This window comes from Lonchura striata, chromosome 3 (genome assembly GCF_050655825.1).
Source record: "Lonchura striata isolate lonStrDom1 chromosome 3, ASM5065582v1, whole genome shotgun sequence".
Taxonomy (NCBI): domain Eukaryota; kingdom Metazoa; phylum Chordata; class Aves; order Passeriformes; family Estrildidae; genus Lonchura; species Lonchura striata.
Genome location: NC_140705.1, coordinates 30,314,695 through 30,336,829, shown reverse-complemented (window position 1 = coordinate 30,336,829; position 22,135 = coordinate 30,314,695). Strand labels below are relative to the sequence as shown.

General features: G+C 38.2%; 1 protein-coding gene across 5 annotated transcripts in view; it reads right to left on the bottom strand.

The window, feature by feature from the left end:
• Window positions 1-22,135, bottom strand: part of KCNQ5 (potassium voltage-gated channel subfamily Q member 5) — a 277,080-nt gene that overhangs the window by 82,987 nt on the left and 171,958 nt on the right. For all 5 annotated transcript variants that reach the window (XM_085574760.1, XM_085574761.1, XM_085574762.1 and 2 more), the window contains exon 2: window positions 3,949-4,039. In XM_085574760.1, the coding sequence (XP_085430886.1) occupies window positions 3,949-4,039 (91 nt within the window). The remainder of the gene's footprint in view (window positions 1-3,948; window positions 4,040-22,135) is intronic.

Genomic DNA, 22,135 nt, shown 5'->3' with positions numbered 1-22,135 from the left:
TTCCATGAAAGTGACCATAGTACATGGAGAAATCAGCTTCATCCTGTGCACGCTGTCTGCTTTTACATTTTTGGGAGCTATTTCTGCCTGAAGAATGTGTTCCTAGAGTACATTTTTAGAGGCCTTTATTCTACAAATCTGGGCACAGTTTTCTACACCAGCCATTTTCAGAGAAAACCACAAAACAGATTTGATAAAACTAGTCCTGCAGAAATTCACTTGCATTTTTCGATCTACCCATTTTGATTAAAAATTAAAATGACAAAAAAAAAAAAAAACAAAGAAGATATGCTTTCTCACTTCAAATAAAAATTCTTTTTCCCCCATAACCTCAGAGTTTTAAGCCAAAAGTTCTAAGATAATCAAATACACAAATAATATTTTATGCCAGGTCAAATGAAGCATTAAATTGATCCAAGATCCTTTTTTTTACTTCTCAGTTAGTCAAATCTTCCTGGGTCAACTAAAATTATTTTATTAGTTTTCTTGCATTGACAGCAAACAAACAGAAGTGAACCAGAAATTCATATAACTTTAAGCTTTAGTTGGAAGTTAACTTAAAATATAGGGAGTTTGGTCAAAAGGGTGAATGACTTCCAGTTCCAGATAATATTCCTTCTTGGCTATCTTCCTCAAAAGATTTGATTTTGTCTTCACAGCCTTAGTTTTACTCCCCTTGTGTTTATTATTTGATAAAGTGCTAGCAAATGTACTTGTAGATCAGCAATACACTAAAGATTATTTTCTTGCTGTGTTAGTTGGATTCTTAAGCTGATTGTGATTTATTTTGATGCTGAAGTAGATTTTTATCCTATTGCCTGTCTGGTATATATCACTGCTACAACTCAAGTGCCAAAAGTTGTGCACACAGATGAGGCTAAAGCATGATTTTCATTGTGGAGTTTTATCTGATGATCTCCTCCTGGTTACTCTTACTATTTCTGGACACAAATCTAACCAAATTAATTACTGATTCAACAATCCAACATTCACCGTGTGTAACATGCACTTAACTTATCTGCATGCCTTTCATGTTAAGCACAAAATTCAAATATTAAAGGTGTTTCCCTTGACAGGTTTCCTGATAAGGAGAAGCATTGGAACACAGTAGTACTTTTGTGGATGCCAGAATTGAACCTGGGTCCAACACAACGCAGCAGGTCAGATTTTCCTCAGCTCTGGGAGCAGAGCTCAGGCATTTCTGCAGCCCAGATGAGTCCATTAACCTCTGCTGAAGCTCAGAAGCCCTCAGCTATTACTGCTTTCCTAAACAATGATTTGCTTTGAGCTATCACAAATTGCATGTTTCTGGGAGAGTATATGGGGTGCAGTGATTAGGAGATATGTTCTCTGCTCCCTTGTAAGGCACAGCTCGGGCAGGTAAATGGAATTGATTGATGGGAGAAGAATAATCTTCTCAGCTCCTCTGGCCTTTCTGAGAAGGAGGAAAAGGTTTGCTCAGCTCATCTACACTTCCTTAATCTCCCTGTGTAATTGTGAATAGCTTCAATATGTCAAAAGCCACAGGTGCCAGTGCACACAGCAGCTCAGGTATTAAGTTAAAGGATTATTACATTAGCTTTTTAGCCAATTAACATGGCTGTAGGAGAGACCATCTGGAATAAATCTGCAAAACAAACAGTTCACAGAAACCCAGCAGGCAGCTCTATGGATTGCTATATTTGTATAGTACTTCATTAGAAAATAAACATATATCTTCTATTTCAAGAACAAAGCACAAAGAGTATTAAACCAGATCAGATAGGTAATACAGCTGTCTTACTAAATTACACATTTGGAAGTGCTGTGTGAATCAGTGCAAGGAAAAGGTTGTGAAAACTCTAGTGACTGCAGTTAGGTGTTGGCACAGCTGAAACAACTGCTCCTGAGTTAATATAGACATGTATTTTCCTCTTGGTTTGCGGTTGCAAAAGTTTGTTTTGATAACATTCATGTTAATAACATGTTAATATCAGCTACTGATTCAGTATGTGGAGAAGGAACAAACCATGTTTCAGCAAACTGCAATAAAGCAGTCAGCTTTAAGCCTGCTTCTGGAACTTCATACTTTGCTGTGTTTTTATTTTTCTCCCTTAGAGACCCACAGCAGGAGATGCAAAATTTGTTGGCACTAGGTTTATTCCTGCCAAGATTTGCTGAACACAGTAGGCTTTATTATAGAAATGCTGGATGAGGCTAGTATTGATGCTTCAAGGATCAACCATCCACCCTCCTCCTTCTTATGGCCTATTCCATGTTCAGAGGATGCCATGGGGTGTACAGTCAGACCAGTAAAGGTGGACAAAGCTCATCTTTGAAGCCATAGCAGCAAAAAGCACCGAAGTTTCCCCTAGCAGACACTGAGCAGCTCTGCTCAGCTGATGAGCACCTCTGCAAGGACTGGTGTGCCAGCAACCAGAGCTCACCACACCTCTGCCCAGGCTGGGAGCAAGGCCAGCCCTTCACAGAGCTCCTGCACATTGTGGCTCCTGTGAGACCCGTGGCACAGCACAGGGAACCAGCCAGCAGAATAATCAGCAGTGATAAGTGTACCAACACAATCAACAAATATGTGGCTCATGGGAAATGCACATTTTATGTCAGAACAAATGGTATTTCTGTGACCAATTTGCATAAGTATACAGGAAAACAGATTACTTGTCACAAAAGCCTCTTCTATTATAAATAGGGTATTTCCAGACTAATCAGATTTTCCTGTTTTCTGTACCAAAAAATCTTAGCAATTAGTGTATACCAGGTACAATAATATAACTAGGTGCAGAACATTTAAACAGACTTCCATTTAGCAGGTGTTGCTCAGATTTGTAAATAATAGGTCTAGGTATGAGTGTAGGTTTAAATTTTTAGCTGGTTTAATGCCACCTGATCATTTCTCCAGAGAAAGAAAAAGCACTAATATGGCTAGGAAGAAAAACACAACATTTAGCATGGCTCTCCATAATTAGCCCTGCTAAGAAATCATCCAATGGAGCAAAACACCACATACCTGCCCACTCTGGACATTTAGTTCAGGTATTTTGATTCAGTGGCCCATTGTGCTGTAAAGACATAGCACGCAACATAATTATGTTTATCAGCCTGCTCATGCCATAACTAATTAGGGAGTTGCTCTGAAGACCAGAGCTTTTGGATATACACAGTGATGACAATTAAAATGTTGGCATTTGTCAACAGTAACTTCACCTCAGGCGCTACCTAACAAGCCACAGGCTGCTGAATGCATAGAACTGAAATAACCATGGTAACTCTGGGTATATGGTGACGTTTTAATATCCACTACTGCCTATCCTCAGGCCATCACTTGCAGAACTAAATGGCCCATCAAAAAGCAGATGAATAAAGGGTCGTCTGTACAATGCATGAAAAACATTGAGCACTTTTAGGGATTAAAGCCTTTTTCATTTACCTCAGAAGGGGAAAAGGAGAGATAAACATAATACAAAAGCATGTATTATGAAGAAATAATGAAACTACCACATCCTACTGCAGCAACTGCTACTAAAATGTCAGGATCTACCAATTGCTAGCCCAAATCCGTATCTAAGATACCAAAATTAATTCCTATTTTAAGTACCTCTTACTACATACTGACTTTATAAATGACATCAGCAATATCAAAGGTCTTTCATGCTCAGTCACTGACAAACTGCAGTAGAAAATCTATCTGTTATAAACCACAGCAGTTCTCAAGAAAAGAAGGGATGCACTACCACAATTTATTAGCTCTGTCTTACCATCTGACCTGTTTTTAAATGAAAATATGGGGGAATCATCTATTTTATAATTTTTCATAATTCTGAGGAAAAGTCTGATTTTTTTTTAATGCTCAGTTATTGTATTATATTAGTTCCTCCATGGTAAGGGAGAGGATTTGAATGTATACTAAAGTATCTGTAAAACTATCTTGTATTTAGAATTTGCACTTACCAAAATGAAGAGACAACCAGAGGCAAGTTTTGTGTGTTCAGGAATAGTAGAAAACACGGACAAAATCAAGCAACCAAACACAAGGAGAAAACTGAAAAAGAAAGAATATTAATAATTGTTAATATTTTACAGTACCCTGACCCAGTATTTATATTGATCATACTTCACCAACATTAATAGAAGACTGTCTCTGTACAGTCTTCATTAGTAGAGGGGAATACAGCTACCACTTAACTTAGTTCATTAAAGACATTAAAATAATATCCTGTTATTAAATCTAGATTTTTCTAAGCAGCACTGATAGAATTCAGAGAAGCAAGATTTTCTTAGGAAAATGACCCAATATCCACAGATGTTATTTTTTGTATAACAGTCCTGTACCTTTATGCAGCACGGAGAATTTAAGCATCTTTAAAGAGAGATCTCCAGTGGGAGGGTTTTTTCCCAGGTCTGAAAAATCATTTCTCCCTCAATTGACCACAAACCCCTGCTGCATAATCTTACCAAAGAGCTAAGTTACATGTTGCACCTATCTGTCTATCCAAGACAACCTCCTTCTGAGCAACAGAGTTTGTGTACAAACTACCTGAAGTGAGAGGTAGGCCCATTCGTTGTCCTCAATGAACAGGCTCCATTCTGGGAACAAACTAAGTATCATACAATCCACTGAAGAACTTAAAACAATTACACAAGCCACAAGCCAAGCAGTTACAATCAAGAAGATGAGCACAATTTTGAGTTTGCAGGAGCCTGTATGTTTCATGACACTGACGAATACTCTCGGGCAAAAAAAAAGCTAAATCTTTTTATGAGGAAGATCCAAACAAATGGTATGACTGCAGAAATTCTTGCATATCCCATGTCCAATGCTTAGCACTCACAGCACATATGTTTGCAGACATGAGCCAGCAGAATTGGTATTGGTCTGACACATATATTATTGGTGGTAAGGATTATCCTTTCCTCTTGTACTGCTTCACCAACAGTATCACTATGCTAGTGAAACCATCTATGAACTGGATCAGAAATGAGATTCATTTTACCCACAGTATCATGAACTGACTAATCAGCACCCAGTAATAATTGATGCTACCAGTGTTTTGCTTAATTCCTTCTTAAAACACTTATCAGTCATGCTGCACATTGAGGCAACCAACATAGAGCAGGTCTTTGACTTTTGTCTGAATTGCTGGGACTCATTAGCTGGTGTTCTAACCCAATATTGTAATTAATGTAGATACATATCCCTCCCTGCCCTTATCTTGACCCATGAGCCTTTCCTTACACTTTCTCTCCTCCATCCAGCTGAGGAAGGGGAATGATAGGGAGGCTTTGGTGGGCACCCAGTGTCCTGCCAGGGCCAATGCAGCACACTGTGAAACCTCTGCTCCCAAAGATTGCAGAACTTAGCTGAAAAAAGCCATGGTCTGACCTTGTGAGCGAGCTCTGCTTTGAGCAGGAAGTTGGACTGGAAGACTCACAGAGGCTTTTTTTCAACCTACATGCTTCTGTGTTTCTAACTACTGGATATAACATTAATATATTATTGCATCTGCATACAGGTGAGCTTCAGGAGCTATGATTACTTTATCCCACAGGACATATAGACTTTCCATATTGATGTAATAGAGGAGTGCTATAATATATCCAACACATTACATAAAAATATAAGTCTAGTCTTCAGAATTTCTATTAGAAATTTTCTATGTGCAATGCCATAAGACTTTGGAGGCACATTTTATATAATATCATTTAACTGCTGGGGAGAAGTTCTACTCTGAAAATCAAATATAGTAGGAGTTTGCATATATATTCTATTAAGGACTGTAAATAAAATAGTATCCAGGAGGGTAAAGTGCACATTTGGCATACACCATTGGCAAGTCTTATCTTCTACACAAGAGAAAGGTGAAGATCAACACATACTTCAAGATTTAACAAAAACCTCATTCAAAACTCATGCAATCTCATGCACAAGTACAGGCTGGGCAGACAATGGATCAAAAGCAGCCCTGGGGAGAAAGACTTGGAGATGTTTCTGGACAAAAATTTCAACATGATTTGGCAATGCATGCTCACAGCCCTGAAAGTCAACCACCTCCTGGGCTGCATCAAAAGAAGAGTGGCCAGAGGATGAGGAAGGTGATTCCCCCTCTCTGCTCCTGTGAAACTGCACACTGCATCCCACTCTGGGGCCCTCAGAACAAGAAAGACATTGACCTGTTGGGACATCTGCCAGAGGAAGGCCACTAAACTGATCACAGTACTGGACCAGTTCACCTATGAAGACAGGCTGAGAGAATCAAAGTTCCCTTGATCCAATCCCCTCAGAAGTGAAGGCTCTAGGAAGCCTGCCTTAGATCAACCTTCCAAACGGGGCCTGCAGGAAAGCTGGGCAGGGACTTCTCACAAGGGCATGTAGTGATTGGACAAGATGCAAGTCCTCAAGCTGAAGGATGCGAGATTAGGTTAGATATTAAGAAGAAATTCTTTACTGTAAGGGTGCACTGGAACGGGGTTACCCAGAGAACTTGTGCATGCCCCATTCCTGGAGGTGTTCAAGGCCAGGTTGTATGGGGCTCTGAGCAACCTGGTCTAGTGGAAGGTTCTCTGCCCATGACATGGGGGTTGGAACTGGATGATCTTAACATCCCTTCCAAATCCAAACCATTCTGTGATTCTATTTTTCTATGATTCTCTAATTCTATGATAAGTGACAAAAATCCATCTTGTGAGCAATTTTTCTTCCCTTCACTTCACTTAATAAAAATGGAAAATCTCATAGAACATTACTGGTAGTTTCAGCTGTTACAGCCTTCAGATACAACTCCCCTATAATTACATCCTACTGACACAGGCATAAATGTGGTTTCTTCTCATTAAGGCTTGCATGGAGGGCAAAATAAAATTAAGTGACTAAGAATTTACAGTAAAAGAATGTAATTTCCTTTTGCCAAATTTCTTTAGACCTGAATCAATTAAAATGACATTTGCTTACTTCCTTTGTGTTTAGGTATTAAAAATTTCTCGTTTGATTTTATTCCTGTAATGCCAACTAAATTGGAAGCCCAGTTGTACTGGGTCTTATCCAAACACACAATACCAGTTTTCACTTGGAAGAGATTTCTTATAGCACAATTATGGAAAACAGACGCAGCAGGAAAAAATAAAGTTTCTTGTTCCCATATCACAGTTGGAGACCATGGCACAGTAAAGGTAAGGGACTTGCCTAAGGCTACACAGAGTCTTTACATGTGGAATAAACCTGAACCTTTTAAGTCACAGCCCGATCATACACAAAACCATTTACCCACCACTTGCTTTCCATAGTCTGTCAGGACTATGATTTAGAATATCACTGTGGGCAAGGTGTTTATTCACAAAAGATGGGAAAAGTGAGTCAGGAGAGGGAATGAGTACAGTTAAGCAGTGTATTAATCAAAATAAAAGCAAATATTCAGGAAAGCCAGGTGCAGTGTGGATTAGCACCTGGTTGACATAGTTCTGCAGTTTATCCATGAAAAGCAGAAACAATCCTCACAGCAGTACATAAAAATAGTCTTGGAAAGAAATTTTTCCAAACTTCTATAACTCTTGCTCTCAATTTTTCCAAAAACTCAAAAGGGCATGGAGCATCATTATTAATTATTATTATTAAAGAACAAAAGAAAAATGTTTGCATTTATCAACCCACATATTCAAATATTGCCCCTCAGTCCCTCATTCCTCCCTCCAACACTGAACACTTCTTTTAGTTCTACTCAGCATATTATCTTTAAAATTAAACTGTAAGCACTTTCTTGGAGGGGAGAAATCCAGTCCTACTAGACTGGCAAAACAAAAAGCATATATTTGGTGCCGTAAAACACAACACTAGAAACAAAAGTGGAATATTTTCAATACTATTTTCAATAGTTTATATATCACTGAAGTGCTCTTCCTTCAAAATAAACTAATAGTGAGGATTCACTTGCTATCTTTTTAGTGCAATCTGTTTACTCAGGCCATGCAACGAAAGCACCTCTCCTTTTTCCCAGCTGGAACTGAAGTCATGAAGGCTGCAGCAACAACTTACACCTGATTGAATGTTAAATGAAGATCAGCCCAGAAAAAATAAATCCCTAAGGTTCAAACATCACAGTGGTCAAAGTTTACCAAAAATTGTTCTTTCCTATTGTGAATTATTTCTCCAGTGACTGATGAAGTGTAGATGATTGCATTAAGCTCTGGGTAGTAATTTGACAACCCTCAATAGAAGAAAAAGTATTTTCCCATGCCATCATTTGAACTGTGTGCTACAATACATGCTGTACAAAACCATGCTGCTGTAGGTAGAGAGTAGTAAAAAGCAAAACACAGAGCAAATATATCTGGCTGCTAGTGATTCAATCTGGATCATATGATTGTTCAGGCTGAAAAAAACAGATGGTTTTTCCTCATGCATTCAGTATCAGACAGTAAAACATACGCCTTAGGCAGCAACTTCCCATAAAATTATTCAAGTACTGCCATAGCCTTGTATTTTATGAAAAGCAGCAACATCCATTTTGTTTCAGCAGTAATCAGTTTTGTTGCAGATCCTTTCATCTTATTCCCCTGATCCTGAAAGGATATACTAATTGGAGAAAGTCAGTTTATGAAAGATAATATAAGTCAGAAGCTTTGATATTTAATCAATCTGCCTCTCATAAACTTTTCTAATTGGTTAATTAGGACCTACCAATTCTCCATTTATATAATTTTCAGCAGAATTTTACTACTGTTTGATTCAAGGTCTGTTCGTATGGAGAAGGATGTTCAGCTTAAAGCAATTGTTAAAACATTACTCAAGGAGTATCACGAGGAGGAAAAATACACCCTAGGAAGATCTTTAAGAGCTATTTTGCTACATAACTTACTGCTAGAGTTAAAATAATGAAAAGTTAAACATCTGCAAACTTTTGTGGCCTCTTCTGTAAATAATAAAAATATATAACTGTTAAAGTGGCATAATTAAGCAATTAGACCACCAGAGTTATTTTCCAGTATTATCTGAGGTCTGATTTAATCCTCATACAGGTAAGGGCATTCAGGAGTATGACCAAAACTGGTTGCAAACCATTGGGAATGTCATTATCCTGGATTTTGTATGGAAGGTAGAAAATGTTTGAAAGCTTTTGTTAACTCTAACTACAACCAAAAAATAGTTCTTACTTTTCTTCCTGGTATACTAATGCAGTATATTAATTCAAATTTAAGGGAAGATGTTTGCATTCATGAGGTCTGAGTCTTCAAAGAAGTTATTTGAGCCCCTCCATAAGTAATTCTTTCCACAGCCAGGGGCAGTGACCATGCTTTCGTGACAGTGATCAGGATCTTGCTGAGTTGAGTACCCAAGTGCTGCCTTTACATGATTTTTAATCCTGGAATGCATAAAAATCTGTGTGAGGCATTAGATAAATAAATGTGCTGAAGATTATACTGGATGGATAGCACATTACAGGTTTAGATAAATGGGTAAAATTCCCAGAGAAAACCCTATTAAAAAAGGAAGGAAAGACAGTCTTTCATTGCACTGTTACACTTTCATGGGGACTATTAATTTTGGTGAACAATTCTCACAAAAAACAAAAAGACAGATGTGCCTTGGCTAGATGTTATCAGCACTCTCAAGCCTCTTGATGTGCAAAAGAGAGAATTTACAGATTCAGTATCCCATGCAGCTGTTTGGGAAGACAGAAGAAAATGCATCATCTCATGGACCAGGAGTTACTTTTATACATAAACGCAATTTTCAAGGCGTCAAGTTCCCACAGAGGAAGAATTGTGCATGTTGTTCAGCTTAGAGCTGGTGTGCCAGCTTCCATCCTAAGCGGACATGACTGCTCAAGGCAGGAAGGCAGCAGAAGCCTGACAGCAGCCTCAGCCCCTGCTCACTTCCCGGTGCTTCTGAGCACACAGTTACCAGAGCTGGGTGGGAATGCCCTCTCTGAAAGCATATGGAAAGAGAAACACTGAAGCATTTTCCTAGCTTCAGGAAGAACTGAAAATGAAAACGTCATCCAATGCAGGCGCAAGGCAGACATTTACACAGGTCCTGCCATATCTCCCTTAAAAAGTAATCTTTTCAACATTCCTATAAAACAGATAATGCACTGCTGACATGGTGGAAAAGAATACGGTTTAACAGTTTTGATAGTGCAAGCCATGTGGATTAAATTTTCCATCATTTATAGTTTCAGTGTGACTTGTTTATGCAAGAAAATGAGATACGACAAAGGTTATTACAATTTGTTAAGAATGTTTGACAAAGGCTGCATGGAGAATAAGTGTTCTTCCATAGAAAAAACTCATAAATTTCTTTTGCAGACTTCCTTTAAAATTACTTGCTCTTCAACCTTTTCTTCAAGTGGAAGAGTGTAGCATGTTGAGGGCTTGATAGTGCATTGCCTTCTACCCAGAAATAGTACAACCCTGGCCATGGAGAGATAGAGTATGAAGACCTCACAGTCTTAGAATGGAAAAATAAACTGGATAGGAATCTTAAACAAATAATTTTTGAGAAGAAAAAGGTATTGCAGCAAACTTGTCTTTTTATATATTTTTTCTTTGGGTTAATTGCTACCTTTTTCAGAAATATAGAAATTTGAATGGAATTTCATGTCTGACTTCTTTAAGAACTGATCATACTGTCAAAGCAACTTTTTTTAGAAAGGTGACTTTTGTCAGGTTGCAATGGATAAATTTTGTTTAAAAATATTTTTCATTCCCCTGTGGGATATTTACTATCTCTAAAAATTAGGACAGTTTATGAAAAATGAAACAGTTTACATTTACAGTGTGAAAAAAAGTATTGTCAACCTAAATTGTTATTTTCTGGTATATTTTTAAGGAATTGTATTTTTAGCGGAATGATTGTATTTGTCTTCTATTGACAAAGCAATGAAGAGGCTATAACAGGAGATGATATCAAAACAAAGCAAATCAAATAGCTCAGGACCTATGGGGCACAAATAAACGTGTCATTAAATGAACATTTGATAATCCATTCCATCATAGACAAAAAATAAAACATCAAGGTATGTTTCTCCAGGGCTCTAAAAAAGGAGGCATTGTACTTCCTTGAGCAAGCACATTCACTCAAAAGAAAAGAAAACAAGAAATGCTTTTTCTTAATGCTCAGAGACACTTGTGATCTAGATATTCTCTATTTTCATTTGCTTCAGCAGGAGATAAGAGACAAATAAGAATAAAGCATGTGCTCCTCCAGATTTTAACTATTTTAATGATTGGGAAGCATTATACTGATTTGCCTCAAATCTGTAGAAAATGACAAAATGCTCCTTCTATTACTCTCAAAGCATAGGTGTTTTTGTAGACCAGAATTTGCAAATGTGAATGCTTAATTTAGTAAATAAAATTTGTATTTAGGCAACTCTGTAGGTTTTTTCTTTTGCCTCAAACAGCTCCAACACCCAGTGACAAGTCTGATAGCTTACATAGCAACCTTTGCTTCACCACAGATACGTCACAAGAAAATTAATTTTAAGTATGAATAGAAACTATGTTGTCTTTAACACTGAACCCAGGTTACAGAATTTATGTAATTTTTTTAGAACATATACAAAATCAAGAGAAAAATTTTATTATAATGAAACAGAGAAAATTTAAAGAATTTTACAATATGAGGCTGGAGGAGTGAAGACCACTATATGACGTTTTCTTTAAAATAATTTTTTCTATTTCAGTCCATTTTTTCTAACCTTTTTTACAGCCTAGGGCAAGGGGAAGCACTCAAATAACTTTTTCTGTGAAAGTGGTTGCTAACACACTGTACTTAGATATCTTGCTAATGAGAAAAATAATTATTAATATAAGAAATTTATAGATGTACAAGAAAGAAATGTGTTCTGTAATCACCTGCATAAGCCACTATAAAATCAGCATTTTGGGTCTTCAGGATTTACGATAAAAATATTGCCACTACCTTATGTTTGGATGGGTTTTTTAATGTAGCAGAGCAAACTGAAAAGAACAGAAGGATTGTAGGACTGCTGGGTATTTTTTATGCCACAAGAGCTGCCTGTTTGCTCTGACTCTGGCAAAGCCAAGGTGTGATTTACTGCAGCAGGGCCAGACACTGGTTACCTGCATTGCCTAACCCACAATCAGTGGTGCCAACACTGGCTTTGGCAGATAAAGCTAAGAAGGAAACACACTCTGGTGGGAGAAAAATAGCCTGTCTACCTTATCCTCTGGAGTTAATCCCACTCACTGTGATTCAGATGGATCCCTGAGTAATGTGAAAGGGAACAACACTCTCAATGGCTGCTGATGGTCTACACCATTAAATGCTGAGGGCTGCCATTAGAATAATTTTGACCTGGCTGAAATACCATTTTCCTGGACAGTTCCTGGGTCTGGCCTGGGAGTTATCATATATCTGGATGAAATTTTTCTCTGGACTTGCCTGTACATCTTTTACAATGGATAGGTACTTCTAGATGTCAAGATACTGTGTTGAAAAAACACTATCAAACAAGCCTATTTAGCAAATAGGCTGTAATGTACAGTAAGAATATTTCACATCCTGAGGATCTATCACAGCATGAGCCTGCCAGAGTTCTAGAAGCATTTAGACAATGCTCTCAGGCACGGGGTGTGATTCTTGAGGGTGTCCTGTGAAGGGCCAGGAGTTGGACTTTGATGATTCCTGTGGGTACCTCTCACCTCAGACTATTCTTTGATTCTGTGATTTCAGTACTGTTTTACATCTTAATGAAAGGTAAATAAAGATGGGGACACAATCTATTGAAAATTTATTCATTCAAGTTCAGGTTCCTGATTGACATATTTTAATAGAAATTTGGGATTAAGACAATTAGCCCAACTTGATTATGAGAGTTGATATTGTGGGAAGCACTCAAGTCAGCTGTGCATTTTAACCTAAAATATTTCATCCTATTGAAGAGCTCTGGAACAAAAATCAATTTCCTCATTTCTCTTATTTTTCTCCTGTAGTATATTATATATTGGATTTTGCTTTGGTACTACATTTGTTTTTTATTGATATATAGTCAACACAACAACATTGACAATTAGGGAGTTTTTCAGGGGAAAGGACGCTCAAAGGCAGTCATACAAAGATACTGTATGTATGAGGAAATGGGATTTCTTTTCACCATATCTCTCAAGAAGGCATCTTGGCAACCCTTGGCTACTTCTACAATTTTTTATCCTTCCAGACATGTGAACAAAGAAATACCCATAAATTCTCCAATAATAGCTTTCTAGGCTGCAAAATAACACGGTTGTTCTGACAGCAATGCTCAAGTTCATGATATAGATGAAGACTCTATGGGATACTTGGCTTTGTATGGGGATTCCAATTTATTTGCTGTCATTAAATGTGGTTATCTCACATGTTAACCAGAATAGTAAACAAGAAAATAAAGCACACTTTAAAAATATTTCTTTTTAAATAAAAAAAAATATTTTAAGTGGAAACATCAGAACTTTGAGGTGTATTATACCACATCATTATATCAGCCTGTGGTGGCTGTAGGAGGAATGGTACAAAGTGATAAAATATTAGAGACACTAATTAATTTGACCACTTTATGATGCTTCAATTCAGCAAATTGATTAAGACAGGAATGATTTATCATATTTAATACACTGAAATACAGAAGAATATTTTTGAGTACTCCATTGTGGAGTGTTAAAAAGGAGAATGAGGAGGCAAGAGCAAGTCTATGCTGAAAAAACCCATATATTCATGATGGAATTAAAAAAAAGTGGTAAGCATAGCAGTATTTACAAGTCCAGGCTACCTTATAGCCCTAATGTCCCTCATAGCTACAACAGAAATCTAAGCAGCCACAAATGCCAGAGCTCATTAAATTTGGCAAAAATATGCCATATAGTTATCAAGAATTACCATTTAAAACATTTTATTCAATGCACCAAGATCGAGGTCTTCTTCCTCTAACTTTATTTTCTCCTAGCAACTAATAGCTGGGTCTTGGTTTTTGTTGAAACCTTACAGTTGACTTCAGTGGAAGCATGGCTTGTGTTGGGAATTATGAGCTGACTCATAAATATCACCAGAGCAGAGAAAATCCTGTTAATTTCCTATCGTTTTCTCCCAGTAGTAAACAAGGATATAAATGGAACACAGAATATTTTTCTAACATAATGCAGTGTTAGTGTTAAACTTACATCTAAGAATCAATCATGGCACTTTAGCTTGAGGGTGTTCAGTTTTATACCACAGCATTTGTCTTGTCTTCCTTAATCCAAATAAGTCCTGCACTTTCTGGAATCTGAAGTGCCCTTTCTTGTTGTTAGGCAGCAGTACTAACAGACCAGAACCTGATGGCAGAAGTGTGTGAGATTGCAAAAGAAGAATCCCATCTTGCAACGTTCAAATGACAATGAAAATTTCCTGAGTTTAACTTACTTGTTTAACCTACAGCAACACTTCTCTCTATGTTCATCCATACAATATTGACAGGAAAGAAGCACAAAGTTTCAAAACTTTGAGGGGGCAGTGGGGTGTCCACCTATTTTCTCATATGCCTAAGTTTCTTTGTGTTTAAAAGCAAAGAACAGTAACACTCTGTCAAGCACTAGGCCTTGCTGGAGAGGGTACAACAGCTTATGGCTTTGTATCACACACTACTTTGAGAACAGAAAACTTCTTGCAGTGCTGCTTAGGTCTTACGCCTTTATTCTGTCTGAGTCTCTGTAGGCAAAGCCCAACGATGTGACTCATTTACTCCATTTTCAGGGTCTTTTATCTCATAATCACTCCAGCTGGAAAGAGTGATACATAATTTCTTCCATGCACCAAACAAGACGTTCTCAAGTCCCTGCAAGGTGGGGCTGCCGAGCACCAGCAGTGACTGCAGTGTGGAAGGGCAGCACCTCGTGTGCCCACCTCTGCTGGGGTCTGTCAGGCTGCTTTGGCAACAATGACGTTTCTGCTTCAATAATGAGTTATTTTATTAAATGCTGAGTTGCAAAGGTTTTGGAACAACTGTTGCGCTTATGCAGAATGTTAAACACACAAAGCGATCACTCATTTTCCATATGGGGAAAAACTTGCCCTTTGATCTTAAGCACATTAAAGCTGCTGCTTGCCTGTTTGAAACAACACATGAGGGTGCTTTTACTTTCCAACATTTTATCTTGCAGTGGCTTTTGCTCTTTGCCAAAATTGTTCTGCTCAGAAATTTGTGTGAAACAAGTTTGCATGTATCAGACATATTGCAGGCACAGAGGTAGTCTTATATGAATTTCATTTTAGCAGATCAGTTTCCTTTCACACAGGATGATCCTGTAAGCAGTTATCTAATTGTTTAAGGCCAGGCTGGATAAGGCTTTTAGTAATCTGATCCAGTTGCAGGTGTCCCAGCCTGCAGCAGGTGCATTGGACTCAATGATCTTTAAAGGTCAGTTCCAACCCAAGCAATTCTATGATGCTGTGATTCCGTGTTTGATCAGAGATGACTGTGAGTACATACTGCTGAACACTGCATACTTCCAAGGCTAGAGAAGCCTGGAAATCCCTTTGTTAACCACACAGGGGAAGTCAGTTTCTTGGAGCTTCAATATACAAATTATCAGCCTTCAGTAGCTGCACGGACCATACCAGTAAACAGGATTGTAACTTCCCAGAGCTGGGGAAAAGGCAGACATGCATCTCTGCTAGAAGGAGAAAAACACCTCTGTCAGTACAAGGAGGTCCAGTTAGTTGGTATATTTCAGCTAAGAATGACTCCAGGTTCTTCGAGAGCCAAAGGAACACCTCTGTGATTCCCAACCCAGCATAATACTCTCTTCAGTGTACTCAGTCCAGACAGCTCCATCATAAGACACAGCAGTGTTGTTTTCCAGTGCGAAGCTGAGATACATGGTAATTTTGCCTACTACAACTCATAAAGGTTCACATTAAAAATCAGTACAGAGTAGGCAATGAAGAGATCTTGCAAATTATGAGCCTCTGAGAGTCTAAATTTACAACTGTCTTTAAAATATTAACTCAAATGCACAGGAGAAGTTTGGTGGAATTGCCAATTTGTCCTTCCTAGGCTAGGAGTGATTTAAGCTATGTATGGCTCCCAGACAGAGCGCTTCCAGCACAGCCAGGAATTGTTCTTAATTGAGAAACACCAGCTGACTGTACCTCCTTGTAGTGAGAACACTGTTTTTCTCTTTCCAACAGAGATGCTTGTCTGCCTGTCTCCTAATTCCTCAGAAAGCCTGACAAGTGGAAGAGTGGATTAAGGGTGAGCCAAAATAATTTTCTATATTTATGTGTAAAAACCAAATTCTGCTCTTTTCATATATTTTGTGATCCATTATAAACATTTATTTATGTAGCTTTACAGAATGAATGTTGAACAGGACTGGATATCTTGATTTAACTGAAAAATCATGTAACAGTATCCATCCATTTGTATGAGAGCACACAGATCAACCAAAGCAACAGATGATTTAGTCAAATCTTCCTATAAAAATGTTTGAAATAAATAGCTTTTTATTATGCCCAGAGCATCACTGAACTCAAGACAATCACAGGCAAATAAATAGCCAATAACGTGTTAGAGTCAGCACATTAATCTCTAATGAAAAAAATAGTTACAGTGGCTTCTTTTACAAAGGAAGTTTCTTAAAAATCACAGTCCTAAGTTGTCTGAAGGGACCTCCAGCCCTTATCTTGTCTAGCCCTGCAGAAAGCAAGTTCAATTACATCAGCTTGCTCAAGGTTGTGTCCAGTCGAGTGTGAATGTCTGCAGGGAAGGAGGCTGTGACCTCTCTGGACAGCCTGGTACAACACCTGACTGCCTGCATGGTTACATTTTTTTTTTTCTTAACATGTAATTCCAATTCTTACATAAGAAACACTGAGCATCACATTACTCCCCAAAGTCTAATCTTTCTAATCTAGTTTCTTCTAGTTGTAAAACTAACTTTAATCACAGGATCGCAGAATCACATAATCACAGAATGGTTTGGGTTGAAAGCCACCTTAAAGGTGATCTAGTCTCAATATCAAGATCTGTGAACTCAAAATAACTCTAGAGTTCTCAGTAGTATTCTCATTACCTGCATTCCTATTTTTAGCACTTTCTTTCATGTTATTTTGCTGGTTATTTTTCCTGCAGCCCAGGCAAGAACAAAGCTAAACCACTGTTTTTACTATAATGATAGAAATGGGTTTACTTTGCTGTAACGACTTACTTGTTCATATTCCTTTTATTTTGTCAGAGAGTTTTATTTTATCTTACTGAAAAGACAAGAACTATCACCAAACCTGTGCCAATGAAGTAAAAAAGGGTGCATGTTAATGACATATTTATTATATAAATTATTATTTCTTTACCAGCACTGAAGGATTTTCCAGCAATTAGCTGGTATCTTCAGACACGGAAGCCCTGGAGTAGCTGTTTTGAGCTGCCATGCTTAGGAGTACTCATTTGCATGTAGAGCACTTTTGAAGCTCAATGCAGTGATTAAATGCACAGGCAGAGGTTTGGATGTTCAGCAGTGCAGCATTATTCATTTATAAATACATTTCATGTATTTATCATCTCTTTAGCAGATATGTTTTGTCTTTCCACAATGTGTTTCCTCTAGCTGTGTCCAGTAGGTCACATGCTACACCTGCCCACCTTATCAGCATTTTGAGTTTAGGGGAAGAATGAGGATTTGTAATGAGAGAAGTACAGGATCTGTTTGAAGATGAAAAGGCTACTTCAGCCAGTGTGCTGTAATGCAAGCACAACCAGGGGGTTGGAAGGCTTTTGCACAAATTTAAACCATCAGAGAATAACTTTTTAAAAATGAATATTCACGTATTTCTTGGAGCTTATGACTGGGTGTGACCAGGAGTTCACTTAGCCAGTCTTCTGAAGGGTACTAGTGCTGCAGCACTTCATGAGACTGAACTTTTCCATGTCTTTGGGACATGGGAAAGCACAGCCTATCTATCCACAAGGCCCTGCAGCTGCAGGCATCATATGAAAAGGGCTATGCAGGCAGATCTCCAAACTCCAAACTGTCCCACTCAGTTGCTTTTGCCAGTTGCCTCAGGAAGTCTGTGGCTGGCTGAATGTGGATCAGGTGACAGCTAAATGAAGCACTTGAAAGTTTCTCTAAATATTTGATTTGTCTAGAATTTAAAAAAGAAAAGTCAACTTGGTAATTCAAGTCCGTATGAGTCTGCTTTTTCATGGAATAAAGTTTGCCATGAAGTTCTTTGCCATTTAACTGCCTGGACAACCACAGACCAAAGCCTGTCCAGCTCTTGCAGCAGTGGCTGGTAGCAGATATGAAAGGAAGACTGTGGAGGAGCTAAGCTGGTTCTTTACCATCAGGCTGTGGCTCAGGGGCTTCCTGAACCTCACACTGAGTATCTGAACGAACTCCATTGCTATCAGGTTGTTAATCACAGTTCTGGAAACTTCTGGCATGCATACAAACTGTGAATGATTTACAAAATCTAAGAAACAGCACTATGAAGATGTGTATTGTTCACCTGAATCTACTCCTTAGAACCTGCCCTGTTGCCACCTCTGTGTGACATTCTGAGTGGCTGTCAATCACCATTCCTGTTAATTTAATTTGTTTGCATCTTGACTTTTAAAATCCTTATTATGTGTTGCTACTTAATAAATAGTTTTTCAGGAACTAGGGAAGTTGCAAACAGAAGTGAGGTCTGATTTCCAAATTCTAATCCAATGACCACTGAACCCAGCCCATGTCAGGGCAAGTAGGTTTGAAGCATTAATGAATGCTGGTGTCTATTTTCCATGACTCACAGTGAGGTGATATGTCTGGAATAATCTCCACCTGCCAGCTTCTGTAGCTTCATGACCAGATCTGTTCTGTGGAGACAGCTACACTACAAGGCTGAGCCACTCAAATACGTCAACTGCATGTATAGTACCTCACATTTCTGCTTTGCACCACAGCACAATAGCATATTGTTGATACATTAAGAGACACTGCTATTTCAAAATATGTTTATAACCTGCCTGATACAGAGGAGCTAGTTGGGACCACACAATTTATTTTTAAAACTGCATTTTTTTTATTAATACAGTTCCAAGGTAAGCCTCATATCAGATGTATGGAGGAAAAATGGGGCTAAAACACAGTATTTGGAATTGCACTACAAAACATACAAGGGGAAAAAAATCTCTAATTGCCAAATATGTTGTGAAATCTGCCCATGATTTGTAAAATCAAGATACAGTGTGGGTCACAGAATCACAGAATTATTTAAGTTGGAAGGGACCACAGTGGGTTATCCAGTCCCACCTCCCTGTTCAGAGTCATCCAAGAGCACGTGGCTCAGGATTGTGTCCAGAGTATTCTTAAATATCTCCAGTGAGGGAGACTCCACATCCTCCCTGGGAAATCTGTTCTGGTGTCAGTCATCTACATAATAAAGAATTTCTTCTTCATATTCAGGTGGTACTACCTGTGTATCAGTTTTTGCCCATTGCCTCTTTTCCTGTTGCATGGCATGACCAAGAAGAGCCTGGAAACATCCTCTTGGCACCCTCCTTTCAGATACTGACAGACATTGATGAGGTCCCCTCTCAGTCAACTCTTCTCAAGGCTGAGCAAGCTCAACTGTCTCAGCCTTTCCTCATAAGAGAGATGCTCCAGTCCCTTCATAGTCCTCTGCTCAACCTACTTCAGGAGCTCCCTATCTATTGTGTCCTGAGTAGCTTCAAACTGGACACAGAACTCCAGATTTGGCTCACTAGAGCTGAGTAGATGGGCAGGTTTACCTCACTTGACCTGCTGGCAATGCCCTACCTAATGTACCCCAGGGTACCACAGTTCCTCAACAAATATAAAAAATCTTCAGCTCATTAATCTCTGGAAAAATCAAACTGCTGCTTGCAGCTTCAGTGACTCCTGGTCCCTCTAGAGTCAGCAGAAATTTGTTTTGCATATGGAAGACTAAAGCTGGACCTTAGGTAATTACTGCACAAATGCAAACAGCTTGCTTTTAAAAAATTCTTCTGTGCGTGTTTAATGTATGTGATAGATTTAAACAACATCATAAATGTAAACTGTACTTGAGAAAACTGTGCAGCTGGTAGAGTCCATAAAGATAAAAGAAATGTTTCCATAACATTTAATTTTAAGTTGACATTTATATAACAAAACTATGGTAAAGCTATGTTTAGCCGAAGTTGTTTGCATATTTTGCATCCGTATCACCACAGGCTCTCTCCCTCATTTATATCGTTACCACATTTTGGTAACCACATTTATATAGCAGAAGCAACAGCTACCGCAAAAGGAAAACTGAAAACCAGAGAATTTGTAACATTTGGATAAACAAGCCATCAATCCTCGTATTGTAACTAATCAACAACTGGATGTATTCACTTTTGACTAAGTCAATTGTCCTGTTTTGAGTAACAGAGACACATAGCAGAGTTCATACCAAGTTCTTCAACATTTAACTGTGAAAATACACCAATTAATATGATTTTAGTTTCTCAGACAGAAACCCACTATTCTGAATTATTTTCCTTAGCAACAAGGGCATAGAAATATGCTTTTCCAGGCCCATTGGCTTTGTAAGGAAAAGGCTTAACATAAGCAGATATCTTCCTGACTGCCACTGCAATATAGAGAAGTTTTCCTTCATACTCTACCCTTTTCAAGAGATGCAGAAATGAGCAATTTCAATGTTTGTGGGGTGACATCCCATCCCTGACAGAATTAGCAAGAGTTTTGCTGTCAACATTAATGATTTCCTGAATCAACTGTTTTTTTCATTAACAAATCTGATTGAGAAACGTGTATCAGCTGCAGTAAGCTATAGCAGAGATGCGTCTTTACTTAAAGGTGTGAGCACACAGTGAGACCATAGCATATGCCAGCCTGCCAGGGTCAGCTTTAAATGAGCTAACTTGAGTTCTGACAAAGTGCAGCCAAAGCAGCACAGGGGTTAGCTCAGGCTAGCTGGCCCATTTTTCACCCAGCTTTCCAGACAGGCTGTGTAATTCATGCTTGTGCTCCAGCCTGGCACAATTACACTACTCTCATTCCCAGGCTGACTGCATAAAAATTAGCCCGAGTGTGCACAAAAGCTCCCGATGACTTCATCTGAGATTTTGAAGGTGTAAGAGTGCAACTTACCACAAAATATTTAAAATAAATTTCTCTAGGGCTCTCTTACAGTAGAGTATCATTTTTACCTTTGTCACCACACAGACATTCTTAGTGGACCTAAGGAAAAACAAGTTTTACCAAAAAATAACTGAATATCTTTAATGAATGCTATGAAAAAGCCCAAAAATTTCAGTGAAATGGGAAATTCAGGAAAAGCTGTGCATCATAATCAGCAAATTCCAAGGCTTGTACTTAAAGTGTCAGTTAGGTTACATGATACCAGTGGACTATCAAAATACAGATAAGCCATTTCTAACTGCTGCTGATCCTCAGAAATCTGTTAATAGAAGTGAATCCAAAAGTGCTGAGAATAACATCACAAGCAGTACTAAATACAGAACAGCACTAATCAGATTTATTTATGAAGGGAAACTAGTATATGCTTTCAGCTCTTTTAGAAACCTCTAAAATTTGAAATAGTAAGTATTATTGCACATAAGGTCAACAATGAAAGACAAACCTTAAAGTCAAAGAAATGTGTGCATGAAAACAGTGCAAAATAAAGTCTGAAACCAATATTCAGCTTTCTGTTGCAATGGCTGCAAAAATGCTTAGACCTGAGGGAACACTTTCTAAGGGTGTTTAGCTGCAAATGTGGATATATGTATTCAGTGAGATGTTTTAGAAGTTCCTCAAATTTTGCACCTTTTACAGTCTGCCTTCAAAATTTAGCCCAAGAAATGTGATAATGGTTTTATTCTTTTTGCCCTGAAAGACATTTGGAGGATTTCAAATGTGGGTCTATGAATGACAATACAGTCTGACTACAGTTTAATAAGGATATTCACTTGTATCACACAGTATTGTGAAATAAAAGTAGTGATACATGGCTGATAATCGTTAAAACCAACTGACTGCTAAGAAGAATCATTCCTAAGAAGAGGGATTGAAATGAACTGTGCAGCTTAAAATATCTTCCCATTGCTAAAAAATGCATTTTCCAGTATTAAATCAGAGAAAAGAGACTTTAGACCAGAATATTTAGGTGGCAAGTTGT